General features: G+C 33.1%; 1 protein-coding gene and 1 long non-coding RNA gene across 2 annotated transcripts; both read left to right on the forward strand.

Moving 5' to 3' along the window:
- The first annotated feature begins 750 nt into the window (after positions 1-750).
- On the forward strand, positions 751-3,264 carry LOC139498070 (uncharacterized). Its single transcript, XR_011657802.1, has 2 exons — positions 751-846; positions 2,081-3,264. It is a non-coding gene; the product is annotated as an uncharacterized lncRNA (long non-coding RNA).
- Positions 3,265-5,713: 2,449 nt separating this feature from the next.
- Positions 5,714-11,252, forward strand: LOC139499092 (cyclic GMP-AMP synthase-like receptor 2). The gene is made up of 2 exons (XM_071287768.1): positions 5,714-6,238; positions 9,090-11,252. Exons 1-2 carry the CDS (start codon positions 5,912-5,914, stop codon positions 11,127-11,129), a joined length of 2,367 nt encoding a protein of 788 aa, XP_071143869.1. The 5' UTR covers positions 5,714-5,911; the 3' UTR covers positions 11,130-11,252.
- The last annotated feature ends 2,279 nt before the right edge of the window (positions 11,253-13,531 follow it).

Consider the following 13,531-nt stretch of genomic DNA (forward strand, 5'->3'; position numbering starts at 1 on the left):
TATGACAACCACGGACGGCTGAGTTCCTCACACAATCAGTCATTGAAAGAAGCCAAAAGAGTCACCCAGCTACGGTCCATGAATTCATTTACATTTCAGTTTGTTCTTTTAAGTTTTGTCACATTTTGTAATTATGTTTATATGTGAAGGCCGTATGCAGGGGCGGATCCAGCCATTTTAAAAAGTGGGAGGGTTCCTAACCCAGGACAAAAAAAAAGGGGGGGGGTTCCAACATTATGTCCCCATTCAAATGTATTGATCGTCCCAAAAAAAGGGGGGTTCCAACCCCCGGAACCTCCCCCCCCCCCCCTGGATCCGCCATTGGTATGAGAACATGCATTGTCTTCTCCTAATCCTTCGATCTTTGGGGTATATAATTAATCGAATGTTTGCCACTGTTGTCGCTGTATTAAATTGCTAGCATAATTTTGACCAGATTGGTCTCTTTATATATTTATATGTTACGATAAAAGAGATTTTAGTTAAAGAGGGGACAGGAGGTCAGTAATACAAGGCAAACTAAATTTAAATAACCCTCCCAAATACTAAAGACTTTGATTATTATTCTGTATTTAAATATATTTAGATTGCTTTAGTACGAATTAAACTTTTAAGTTTTCATCTGTGTTTTTATTAGAAATCAATTATAAAAACGTACAGATAAAAAAATGCTTTGTTTGGAATATCCAAAGCATTAAATCAATCTAAATTTAAGCATGATATAAGTCCCTTTTAAAGTGCAATAACAATTAAGATTTACAATCTTTGAAGTAGGTGAATCAAGTTAGTTTTTATAATAGAAATCTCACTTTTTCTTTAAATTGCGGAGTAAAACATTATAAAAGTGTAAGTATTGATAATTTAATTTACTTTAATATTGGATCTTCACAAAAACAGTACCGAGATCATTAAAAATAACTTTACTTCGCTCCGGCCGTTTGTATTGGTTTCAAGTGAAATTAGATAGTCACAATTTATAAAATCTAAAGGTGCTGAATGACAAGACATTTTGTCTGTGTCATATTATGGTCTACCCATTATTCTCTATTCTTTATGATTTAGTACCAAATCGTGCTTTGTTATCTAATTGTTGGGTTATTTTTTTTCTATATCCATTACCATTTATAAAGGTCCGTTGTTTTCTATTCCGTAATCCCCACCCATACTCTCTGATATAAACAACCTCCCACGAAATTTTGATCCAATTCCCCGTGGATGAGTTATGCCCCTTGGGTATATTCTCTCTATTCTATCCCGCTGATGAGGCGTTAAGAAATGACCAAATCAATCTCTTCTACCAAACGATTATCCACGTTTATGCAAAATCTTGAAAAGTTACACAACAATGTACAGTATACCTTTGAAATTGAATTAAGTTAAACTCTTGTTTTTTGGCACTTTTTATAGCAAAATGTATTACTTCCTGTGGATTGAATGTATGGCATCTTGCACAGAGGTCAATGTTAACAGTGTAAGAAAAAAAAAACAACTCCATACCAACATATTAAGAGGATTGAGTTTGTGTTCAGTCAAATGTAAATGAAGGAGTTGTCGTTCTTGTGTCTAATTATGAAATATGCCGCATATTTTATAAACTCAATATTGTATTGTACGTTTTTTATTGTTGATAAAAGATGACACAAATGGAAGGGTTCAGGACTGAATAAATAAGAAAAACACACCTGTCCCAAGTGATCAACTTCCTTAGCGGTTGTCTCTCGTAATATCTTGAGGTCTTTTCCCGTCAACATAATTGGTAATGACGAATATATTTTTTTATAACAGCTGAGCCACTTTGAAAGAAAACAAATATCTAGTTTGCCAAACGCAAATTATTAAGGCAACACTCAAATATAATAAGCATGATAAGGTAACCAAAATGAACATAGTTGAATGTTAGTTATAATGGTTACTCTTTTCACTAAATCAAAAATTAAACATGATATGTGTGTATTGTGACATGCTCGATCTTTAAATAGTGTTTTGAAATGCTATACGTTCATTGCATATTAGATAAAAATAATTTTCATATATACATTCATACATGCACAATGGTCTAAAAATATGTTTGGTTTTCCAGGTATTTGAATTCATTTCCTTATGGCTAAATTTAGTATGAAGTCACCAGCAAAAATCAATATATTCCTTAAAGTGACTGGCACAAGAGGATCGTACCACGAAATATTATCAAGATTTATTCGGTTACCAAATTTGTACGATCAAATTTGTTTTGAATCTGAAATATGTCGAGAATTAACAATTGAGGGCAACTTCTCGTGTACACGAGAAAACAACAGTATTTACAGAGCATACGTTGCTCTTTTAAAGAGAATTTCCGAACCACAAAAAGTTAAAACATTTTTCAAAAATCACAAAATAGTAGTCGATAAGCACATCCCTGAGTGTGGTGGCCTTGGTGGAGGTCCCTCAAACGCTGCAACGTTTCTGCGCATGACAAATGACATTTGTCGTCTTGGCCTTTCCAAAGACGAACTAGCAAGCATCGGTTCTTTTATAGGGGCGGATGTTTCATTTTTCATTTATGATATCGAAAGTGCCAATGTAAAAGGCATAGGAGAAGTTGTGGAAGAATTTAATGATGATGTCCCAAAACTTTACATATGCACACCTAAAATCAATTGCAACACTGCCAAAGTTTATGCGCATTTCCGTCAGTTTTGTTATAATCCGGATGTGACGTCGTTTTACACAGAGTTAGCAGACGTGAAGAGTTCAGACATCTTACTGTCGTTACCGTTTAAAGAAGCAAACGATTTGTGTGAGCCTACACTTGCACTTTACCCAGAGATGGAAAATTATTTAAAAAATGAGTGGTTCATGAGTGGAAGTGGTAGTACTGTGTTCTGTATTGACAACAATGAAACAAATAAGTGTGCAGAGATGTGAACTATTTTTCCTGTTTCTGTACTGGCCTTGTTTTAATTAAAACATTCCAAAATGTATACGCAGATTACTTATATACTTTTGTGTATTTTTCGTGTGAAATTGAAAATATACAGAAACCTAAAGATTCAACAACTCATGTTCAACGAATAACAAAGGGTGAACTCAACTACAACTAGTATTGACCAAACGTTTAAATGCACAGTTTATGGTTTTCTCTGAAATAACGTTGCTAGGTTTATGTTGGATTGTATTTATATTAGTACTTTGATTAAGATGATCTCTTTTGTTAAAATGTGAATTGAATTTCGCCGGTCAAGCAAGATATTATAGAACTAAAAATAAAAGAAACAACAGACACGGCTCCCTCCGCCTACTTTTTTTTTTAAACATGTACCTCGAATTTGACATAAGCGGTCATCTCAGTACTAGAATCTATGACAAACGAATTAATTTTAATTTTGAAATTATCAATTTCCTCCATCATAATAGCAATCACATACTTCACCTGCATATGGGATATGCATTTCTCAAGTCTTTCGGTTTTCAAAATCACAACTCCCAGGAAAATCAAAAACAGAAAGTCCCTAATCAAATGGCAAAATCATAAGCTAAAACACATCAAGTATATGGATAACAACTGTTATATTCCTGATTTGGTACAGACATTTTCTTATGTAGAAAATGGTGAATTAATGCTGGGTTTATTGCTAGCTAAACCTCCTACTTGTATGACAGTCGTGCCAATAGCATGTAGATGCTACTCAGACTTTATAAAACGTCAACAGTGTCTGAGCAGTAAGACGATGAACCAGGGTTATCCAAAAGTACGTCTCGGCCTTAAAAAAAAGAAGGATCATCGGAAAATATTAAGAGCTAGTTGATAAATATTCCATACCGACTTCACAATTGATATACGATGATCTCAACGTACAGATTCTAGGTTCTTACGTTGTTCATCATCGTAATAACATGCTATAGAGTTCTTTTAGTTGTCTTTGGCAATTATTACCGGTTTGTTTAAAATAAGGACACGTGGTGTAATTTCCAGTGAGTATATGCAAACAATTATAAGCAACCATAGGCCTTTAACAATGAGAAAACTAATACCGTATGGTCAGCAATAAAAGGTCCCGACATGCATTATAGAAAACTATTCAATTAAGAAATTCATGGCATAATTCAATTAAAACGAATGTGACAAATATGAACAAGGAGTTAGGTCCATTGTTTGTAATATCCTTTCGGCGGGGTTAGGTACTTATGCATCCCGCGAATTTACTGTTGTGCTGAAGACATTTTTTGTTTTCTTGTCTTTTATTCTTGCTGATGTGCTTTGTCTATATGCCATTTGTTGTCAATATAATTTCATTCGACTATCATACAAGAGAGAGGTTTAGCTATGAAACCAGGTTTTATCCACGATTTTCAACATATGGAAATGCCTGAACCAAATCAAGAATATGACAGTTGTTTTCCATCCGTTTGATATGTTTGAATTTTGTCATTTGATGAGGGTCTTTCCGATTTGTATTTTCCTCGGAGTTCGATATTATTGCAATCTAATTAAAATTAAATATCTCACTCGCTCATTTTTTAATGCCTGGTCGCTGCCCACATTAAAAAATGAGCGAGTGAGACATTTAATTTTAATTAGATTGCTATTATTGTTACTTTACTTTTTATAGATAACAATTAAGCGCCAGTTTGTGAAAAGTAATAGAAGTTTCTTGTATAAATATACTATATAATATCATATATTAAAAATGAAACAGTTGTCCCCTAGCATATATGTAAACGATTAAACATATTGAACCGATACTTTTAAACGTACTACAGCTACCATAACCTAATAGATTTATAATTAAGTTATAGTACTTATTAACGATCTTTAATTAGATATGCACTGGATTGTTCCGTATTGTTAAAGTATTAAATGGCGTGTAATTCGGGTAAGTCGCTCTATACTATGTTTATTATTAACTCAAGACGATATCGTTTATTTTCTCTTTTGATTATCACATTTACTGCATAAATTTACTGTAGTACTGATATAGCGGGGGTCTATTATTCCGTAAACATTTATTTTTCACCCCTTTTTTCTCTAATCTTTAAAAAATTAACCCCTTTTTTCTCTAATTTTCAAAAAATTAACCCCTTTTTTCTCTAATCTTCATTTTTTTGCCTGTAATTCTCTAATCTTCATTTTGTAAGGGCATTATTCTTTAATCATTTAACCCCATCCAAACCCTCTTATATACTTTTATAAATCGTAACATGTTTTTAGAGTTGTCTCATTGGCAATTATACCACAACTTCTTATATCTATTTCATAAACAAAGTTTGAGGTTAGCCTATGACTACTAGTTTTTACAGTTTGTTCTTACATTGTATGTTGTGCTTTTACACCACTGTCGCAGATAAGCTTACACACATTTTTAACTCCGCGCCACAATCTTTATGTGCCTGTCCCAAATCAGGAACCGATAGTTCAGTGGTCGTTGTAGGATAATGTCTCTCGTATTTGTTTTTCCTCAATTTTCTTGTGACTTTTTCGTTTGAATTGTTTCACATTTTTCAGGCAAGGGCTTTTTAATGTCGACTATACGGTATGGAATTTCTTATGTTTGAAGGCCTAAAGATTGCCTATGATTGCTTACACCCACTGCATTTGAATTCTTGTGGATTATTATCTCCTTGTCAATTATACCACACCACCTTATTGATATAACACTTAGGACCAGATGAGAGTTTAAGAACCGGACATTCATCTTCCTGCGCTTTCAAATATTCGGCTTTACACGTTCTTATAACGGTTAATCCAAAAAAGTCAACCGGATGCATGAAACGTAACTTATCAGATGGAATTTTTTTAATGCAGACGACAAAATACTTTCAATTCTTTATTTTATTCTTAACCATGTTAACTCATATGCGTGTATATCAGTTTAATTTTTACAGATTTTAGACATGTACCCTTATTCATATGTAAGAGACAGGACTACTCATGACCATACAATTTACTAAAACAATATCAACAGTGCCTAACAACTACAATATTTGGAAATACTATACCTGTCCTATTGAGAATTTTCGTGGAGTATTAGAAACTCAAAGTGGAAATAATCAATACTTCAACAATTTGAATTTAACATCCGGGGAATGGCTAGATAAGCTTGCACCTGATGGTGAACATAACATCCAAAGTTTATCTGAAAGCGAGACCAACCCTAGTGAAGCTTCCTCCGATTTAGAACCAGATACATATACCGGAGAAGACGACGTTGAAGTAGACAATGGAAGACCTGAGAATCTGAACTTGAAATTAGAAAAGGTATGTAAAAGTAGAAAAATGCGACACCTATCCTATTCAAAAAGTAGATAAAGCTTGCTGTTTTCAGTTAATCAAACAATAACATCGAAGTAAAATGTTATATGATTTAAATTTAATATTTGAAAAAGGACTATCTTAAAAGTTCGGCAAATGACAGATCTATTTAAAAGAGGGACGAAAGATACCAGAGGGACAGTCAAACTCATAGATTGAAAATAAGTAGGCGTCAAATGTGTGCTGCAAATAGTTCACTACTAGTAGCTTGATTTTTATGCTATTCACTATTCATTTGTTTATCATGTTTATATGCCATTTTGTGTATCTTTGCTGGAACAGTTTTTTTGTTTTGATATCGGTTAAGATTATATTACAACGTTAACAGCTGTACCACAACTTTTGACGTTTTTACCTTGTACGCCTGTTTGTTTTCCTTTCACATCGTTGTCAATATAATGAAATTCTATGCGACCGTCATACAAGTGTGAGATTTAGCTAGCTTTAAAGCAGGTTCAATTCACCATTTTCTACTAAGGGAAATGCCTGTACAAAGTCAGAATTATGACAATTGCTTTCCATTCGTTTGATGGTGCACGTTCTTAGATGGTGTTTAGTTACACCTAATAAATAGTAAAAAAATAAGATCGACGTGTTTACAAAAATAGAACATAAATGATAGAAACTTATTTCACTTTTGTTTTCAAGTGTTTCAAGTACTTTTTTGGTATTTCCCTATTCATAACAAATATAAAAAAAGAAGATGTGGTATGATTGCCAATGAGACAACTCTCCACAAGGGTCCACAGAAATGAACAACTATAGGTCACTGTTCGGCCCTCAACAATGAGCAAACACCATACCGCATAGCCAATTATAAAAGTATCCGAAATGACAAATGCAAAAACGAGAAAAAAATAGGCCTTTATGTACAACACATCGAAAAACACATTTGTAAAACACCCATAACTGACAACCACTGAATTACAGGTTCCTGCGTTGGGACATGCACATACATACAGAAAGTAGGTTAAGCATGTGAGCAGGATTCAAGCCCTGCTCTGACCTGGAACACTGTTGTGACAGTACAACATATATACGAACTATACAAATCCGTTGAAAAAAGGCTTAGCCTTAACTCATCAGATGGATATATATAGAAATACATCCTTCAAAAACAGAGTGGACGTGAAGCATGCTTGAACTTCATTTTTAATAAACGATGTGTAAAGGAAATGCATTATTAATGTAAAATGAAAATAGTATTGAAATGGAAATTTTTGTCACAAACACTTGTGAAAATTGTTAACAGGAAATCAAGAATAATAGATAAATTTTAGAAAATGAGTCTTAGGAAAAAGGTATTATTCTCAAACGAGGATAGTTACATCTTTTAATTAATTTAAAAAGATTCGATACAAATTTAAAACAGACTGGTATAATATATATTATAATGTCAAATACAATTACTACAATTTATAAGATAAATTAGGCAATGAGTTGGTCACTTTTTAAAGCGAATTAAAAAAAAACTGATATTGGAAAAAGATATGAGACAGTCTGACGAGTAAGACTATTCAGAAAGAAAGAAATTTTATATGTTACACTTTAACATCATTACTGAAACATAAATAATTTATGTTTCAGTAATGATGTTAAAGTGTAACATATAAAATCTAAATTTTTCAACAAAATGTTGGGCAAATAGTGTAATATAGATTTATGACGAATGGCCCAATACGTAGTTTAACTTAAATGTTTTGTATCTGAAATTATTACATCATATTTTTGTAGTAGTTCAATGTATTTAGTTTAATAAGAAAAAAAAAAACGAAATGATATGGAAGCACCTGCATTGGAAAATGTATTTCATCGAAGTATGATTAAAAATTGTGATACATGTTTTGTTAGTTACGAATTAAATAAAATATTTGAAGTACTATATTCGTTTTTAAATTAACATACTAGGTGCTAGGATAATGTTGCTCCATGTTGAGGGCCTCACCGTGACTATGTGTGAATGTATTTTTTTACTCCACCTATTCTTGGTCCTCCCTCATTCCTATCCACGGTAATGGTTTCAGTTCAAATCTTTTCATGAAAGCAGGATACATATACTTGAGTATAAACATCATACAGACCGTACTGCAGTGGACGCTGAAATTTTGGATACACCAAATCAGGCAATTTATATCTGAGAAACTGGCTACTAATGCCCCCAAATTTAGAACTAATTCATACATTAAGTATTATTAAAAATTATCAGTAAATTGTGTGTTCAATAAGGATCACAAGTACTTCAACTTTCATTTGATAATTTAACATTAACCCTTATGCATAGGAACAAATTTGTTTTAAATATGTACTACTTTTCAGTATGTTCTTTTTTTCACCGTGGGCCAATTAGTTGGTGTTACATCTTACAAAGTCTTCTAAATTATTTTTGAAAAGAATTCTGCTCCATCCAGTGCCTGGGTCTTTTTGCAGTGAGGTGAGAGGTTTCTTTTGCTCCGTCTTGAAGGCTTCATTGTGACTTTGGGTTTAAGAACATCAATAAAATCGCATTTCCTATACTTTTTGTGTAAGTGAAATTTGGATCTTTTCTTTTTCTTGTGATATTTGCATAATTGAAAAGCCACAAAGTTGTCGTTCGGTATTTTTGTAATCAAACTTTTTAAATACAAGGACATTGTTTAATAAGCATAGTCTAATTTAATTTGTGTATGCTGAGTTAAGTGGTATAGTAACACAAATATAATTGCAAAAATAGTTTTGTAACATCATTCTTCTTGCTTAGATTGTTAAAATTGGTGAAATGAATAAAAAACATTTAAAAGGTATTACATACATTTAATAGATTTCAGATGAGCGTTATCGACAAGACTTGAGTGACCAATGCCAGTATTTACAGGATCAAAAATCAACATGTTTGAAACACACAGATCTAGATGAAGTACTGAGGGAATACTTGAATGTTTTAGATACCTGGCAGCAAGAAGTATATAACATTCGAATAGCACATCATAAGATATGGAAGTACAGCCGCGTCAGTCGTAGAATTAAGCAACACCGAGCCGGAAGCAGGGTGGAATCACAGACACGTATCCTTCCACCGGGAAAGGATACGGATGTTGATTATATGTTTGAACTAGATGGTATACTAGTGAATTGTGATGACGAATGCAAAGGCATTTACTGGAAACATAGCAACGATTCTCCAGCATTTGGAACAGTTTACGTCGACAAAGAGTACCGCAAACAACTGGAACAAAACCACAGTGATATATTTACTGCCGATACTTTTGAATGGAAGCAAGATGAAAATGCCTTTTTATTATTACCCAGGAGATTCAAGGAAAATGTCGTTAATGCAAGTCATTTTGAGTTTTCAAGAGACAAAAGCGTTTCTTTAGCAAGTCCATCAATATCTGGGAAGGGGGCTGTCAATGAATATGATACAGTTCCATGTCTTAGGTTATCAAAATGGCCAAAACTTGCAGACTCATGGAAATCGAGAGGCCCTTATAGCGAAAGATACACTTTCAATTCTAAATGGAAAGAAGCACTTGTGAATGTCGTGCCTTTATTTCTTGTTCCAACTGGCAACCCACTGTCTAGGAATAAACAGGAGCAATTTAGACTTTCTTTTTCAATGGTCGAAATTAAATGTTTTGATCAACTGACGGCTAAAATGAGAACGAATTATGGTATTGCAAAATATGCTTTTAAACGACTTTTCTGTTCAGAAAGTTATGACTTACTAAGCTCATATCATATAAAAACCATTTTCCTTTGGATTGTTGAAGAGCTTAGTATTAATGACTGGGACCATATTTCACCAGTAAATTTTGTCAGAACAGTGTTTTCTGAAATGAAAAGTTGTGTTTTAAAACAGAGCGTTCGTCATTTTTTTGTAAACGGTTGTAATATATTTCCTTCCCACAAACTTTTGGACGACAACATTTCATTTTACAACAAAAACTTTGAACGCGATACCGAAATTATTTCACAAGCAGTAACCGATTTGCTAAGAAGTGATCTTGATATTTCATCAGACAGTGGAAGCATGCTGAAAGATGCAAGGTCGCAACTTCGGTTGTTAGCCTCGCAAGAGATAATGGACAGCTATATCGGAGGTTACTTGACTCGCTTATTAAGTATGACCACGTTTTCCTTGTTGGAAAATGAGCTTCAAGGCACATTAACGGAAAGTATTGATAACATAAGAACAGTATTCAGTTTTTATCAGGCAGATAAACATTTGAAGAAAATAGTAAATGCGATCAATATTTTTATTGTAAGTGTACAAACTCGCAATCCAACAATCATAAAATTAATACCGAACCATTTCAATTGGTTTGATGACTTAACTGAAACCGCACATGCCGCTTTTGAATTGTATATAATGAAAAAATACAGTCATGTTGCTTCAATTGTCAACAGCAGCGAATGTTACCAGTTTAGACCCGGTGAAATAGGAGTTTCTATAACGAAATATCACAAAGATTATGAACTAGACACACCTATTCACTTTGTGATATTTGAACTGGAAAAGAGATATGGTAGTTGTCCTCGGTTTTATATCGATCCTTATCTTATGATCAAACACCTACAAATTCAAATTAAGCTTAAGGAAGTTTCTGAATGCCGTAATTCTGAAACGCTTTCTACTTTTCAGAGACAATTGTTAGAAATGGAAGATATTATCAAACAACTGTCGGCAAGAGTACCATATATTGGTAAATTGTCATATAAATTTGCTGCTGTATACCTCATACATGGCTACAGAAAACAATTTAAAGAATTTGGTATGAATATACGTTTAACTGTTCCTGAAAATATTAACTTAGATTCGTTTAACCAAAGAATGTTTGCGACAAATTTTGATCTCAGATAGGAGTTCAATTTATGTTAGGGTATCTCTTGATAGTCTAGTTACCAACAGCTATTCGATATATACAACTGTTGTTGTTTATCATATACAAGTATAAACGCGCTTGTAAAACAAATTTTGATATTCATTGTAGCCTTTCACGTTATGTTCATTCATATATTTTTTTACCCATTACAAACCTGCTCGTGCATTTTTCATTGTTATTCAAAGCAAAATAATTTTCTAAGATACCTGGGACGATCTCATTTCACATAGGATTTCTATTGTCTACTTATTGTACCTCGAACTTATTTACCCGGTGTAGGTCTTTAAGTTAAGGTTCAATTTACTTAAAGTTAATCAAGCATGATTAATTAAAATCAGGGGGTCCGAAATAGGATCGGGAAAAAACACCAACCAAAATACCATAATTTACAATTTAAGATTTTTTTTTGATTCTAAGTGCTTTTGGTTGCTTCAATTATCTCCGATCAATAATCAAACGGTATTTTGTGGAAATAATAAGTTAACCTGTCCCGAACCCGGGGATGTTGGCTGCAATAGGAATTTATTTATAAAAAAGTCCATATCTCATTTACTCATATTGGCCGTTATTGCAAAGTAAAGTAAATTAATCTTTATTTAAATTGCGTTGCATATATACATAATAACAACGAACATGAGCTCTAAAGAGCTTTTTAACCGACTGATTGAATGTAAATTCATGACGTCTTGTTTATGGAATTCGTCTATCGTGGAGAAAAAAGAGGGAAGGAGGGCTAATAGATTAACGTACGAGTTCGATCATCATTGTTCAAATCTATTCTATTACGGCATACGTTTTACCTCTAGCGAAGGCTTTGCCTTATTGTAAAAAGTGCTACTCTAAATTTGTAAGCATTTTCTTCAGAGTGACCCACTTTGCATCTAGTCGTAAATATGCATGACATATTTGCCACTGTGCAAAAAGGAGCAATAAATTCATAAGTTTCATTTAGTGATGTATAATCATTTGTCCTCAGTTGATTATTGTCTCAAACAGTTTTCCAATTTTTATATATTTCATTTTTATTTACATTTGAATTTTTAAGCGTAAATCTTCCATCATTTTTCTATTTGCATTTAATCTTTTATTTTAACATTAAAAAACGTTGTATTAGTACACATCAGGGGTTACATTGTATCCATTCCAGCAAAAGTAATGGGGGAAGGGATTTGAACAGAAAAACAATCTTCATTGAGTGGCAATAACTCATACATTGAGGCGTAAAATAATGGCTGCCTCGTCTAGGTGACAACAATTGCTGTTTCAAGTCTATTTATATCTCAGATTGGTATAATAGTTGTCATAAAAGCAAAAACAAATGATAAAAAAATGTTTTGTTATATTTCTTTTCATCTACTATTGTCCTAGCAAAAGTCACAAAAAATGTTTTTGAAATCAGCAATGCGACTTATTTGAAAAAAATTAGCTGACCTTTTTTGTTGTTTACACAATTCAATCATTCAACTCGTGCGTAGATCGTCTTTCCCTCTCATGTTTTTTAAGGTATAGATAGCGTGAAATTCTCACTACTCAGGCATCGGATATACATTCCTATTATACTTTGATCGGACAAAGCTGCGTATTTATATACCCGATAAGCCATTCGAACGCACCCATTTAGCAAGGATATATTGTGGGACGGGAGAGGTCCAGAGTTGTCAATATTTATATATCCAAGTGAATCATTTGGTTTTGAATTAAAGTAGATAAAGGTATACATTAATGCGACAGCAACCAAAAAACACAGATAAATCAAAATATTTAAAGTCAGCATTCAGTCTTTTTTCTATAGAAAGATGCGTATACAGAATAATAAGCTCAAAACCGACGCATGACTAAAGAATAGTTATACGGAGTTAATTCAATATTTTTTTATCGTCAAATATTATATATCCGAAAAGACACAGTTGATCTAATATCATTTACCGTCAAAGATATCCCAACAAACACAATGCAAACACAAGTGTTTGGTTAAAAAAATTCACCTGCCCTATTTTAATTTTGATCGGTGAAAATTTAAGAAGATGAATATAAACCAGTAAAAAAAACAAACTTCACTGTATAATATAACGGTAAAATAAATGATGATAATGGATAACGACCAGCGGCAAACAAAATTAATATTCAGAACGATAAGATGTAAATATAATAAGAGTATTAACTCTGTTTTTTACTAGACGCACGCTGAGTCGGTTTTTTTTTATAGTGTAAGTTCACAAGATATTAGTTCACAAGAAAAAGGTCACCCGACCCGAACACATTTCCGACTTTTAGCCGGCCAGTTTGTGCTCTTACTCTATGATGCCACGTGTTAGCGTTGAAATAGAATACAAATTTAATCAACGTCTTTGTTTGACCCGTTCGGGATTCGAACAAATGA

This window comes from Mytilus edulis, chromosome 12 (genome assembly GCF_963676685.1).
Source record: "Mytilus edulis chromosome 12, xbMytEdul2.2, whole genome shotgun sequence".
NCBI classification, from domain to species: domain Eukaryota; kingdom Metazoa; phylum Mollusca; class Bivalvia; order Mytilida; family Mytilidae; genus Mytilus; species Mytilus edulis.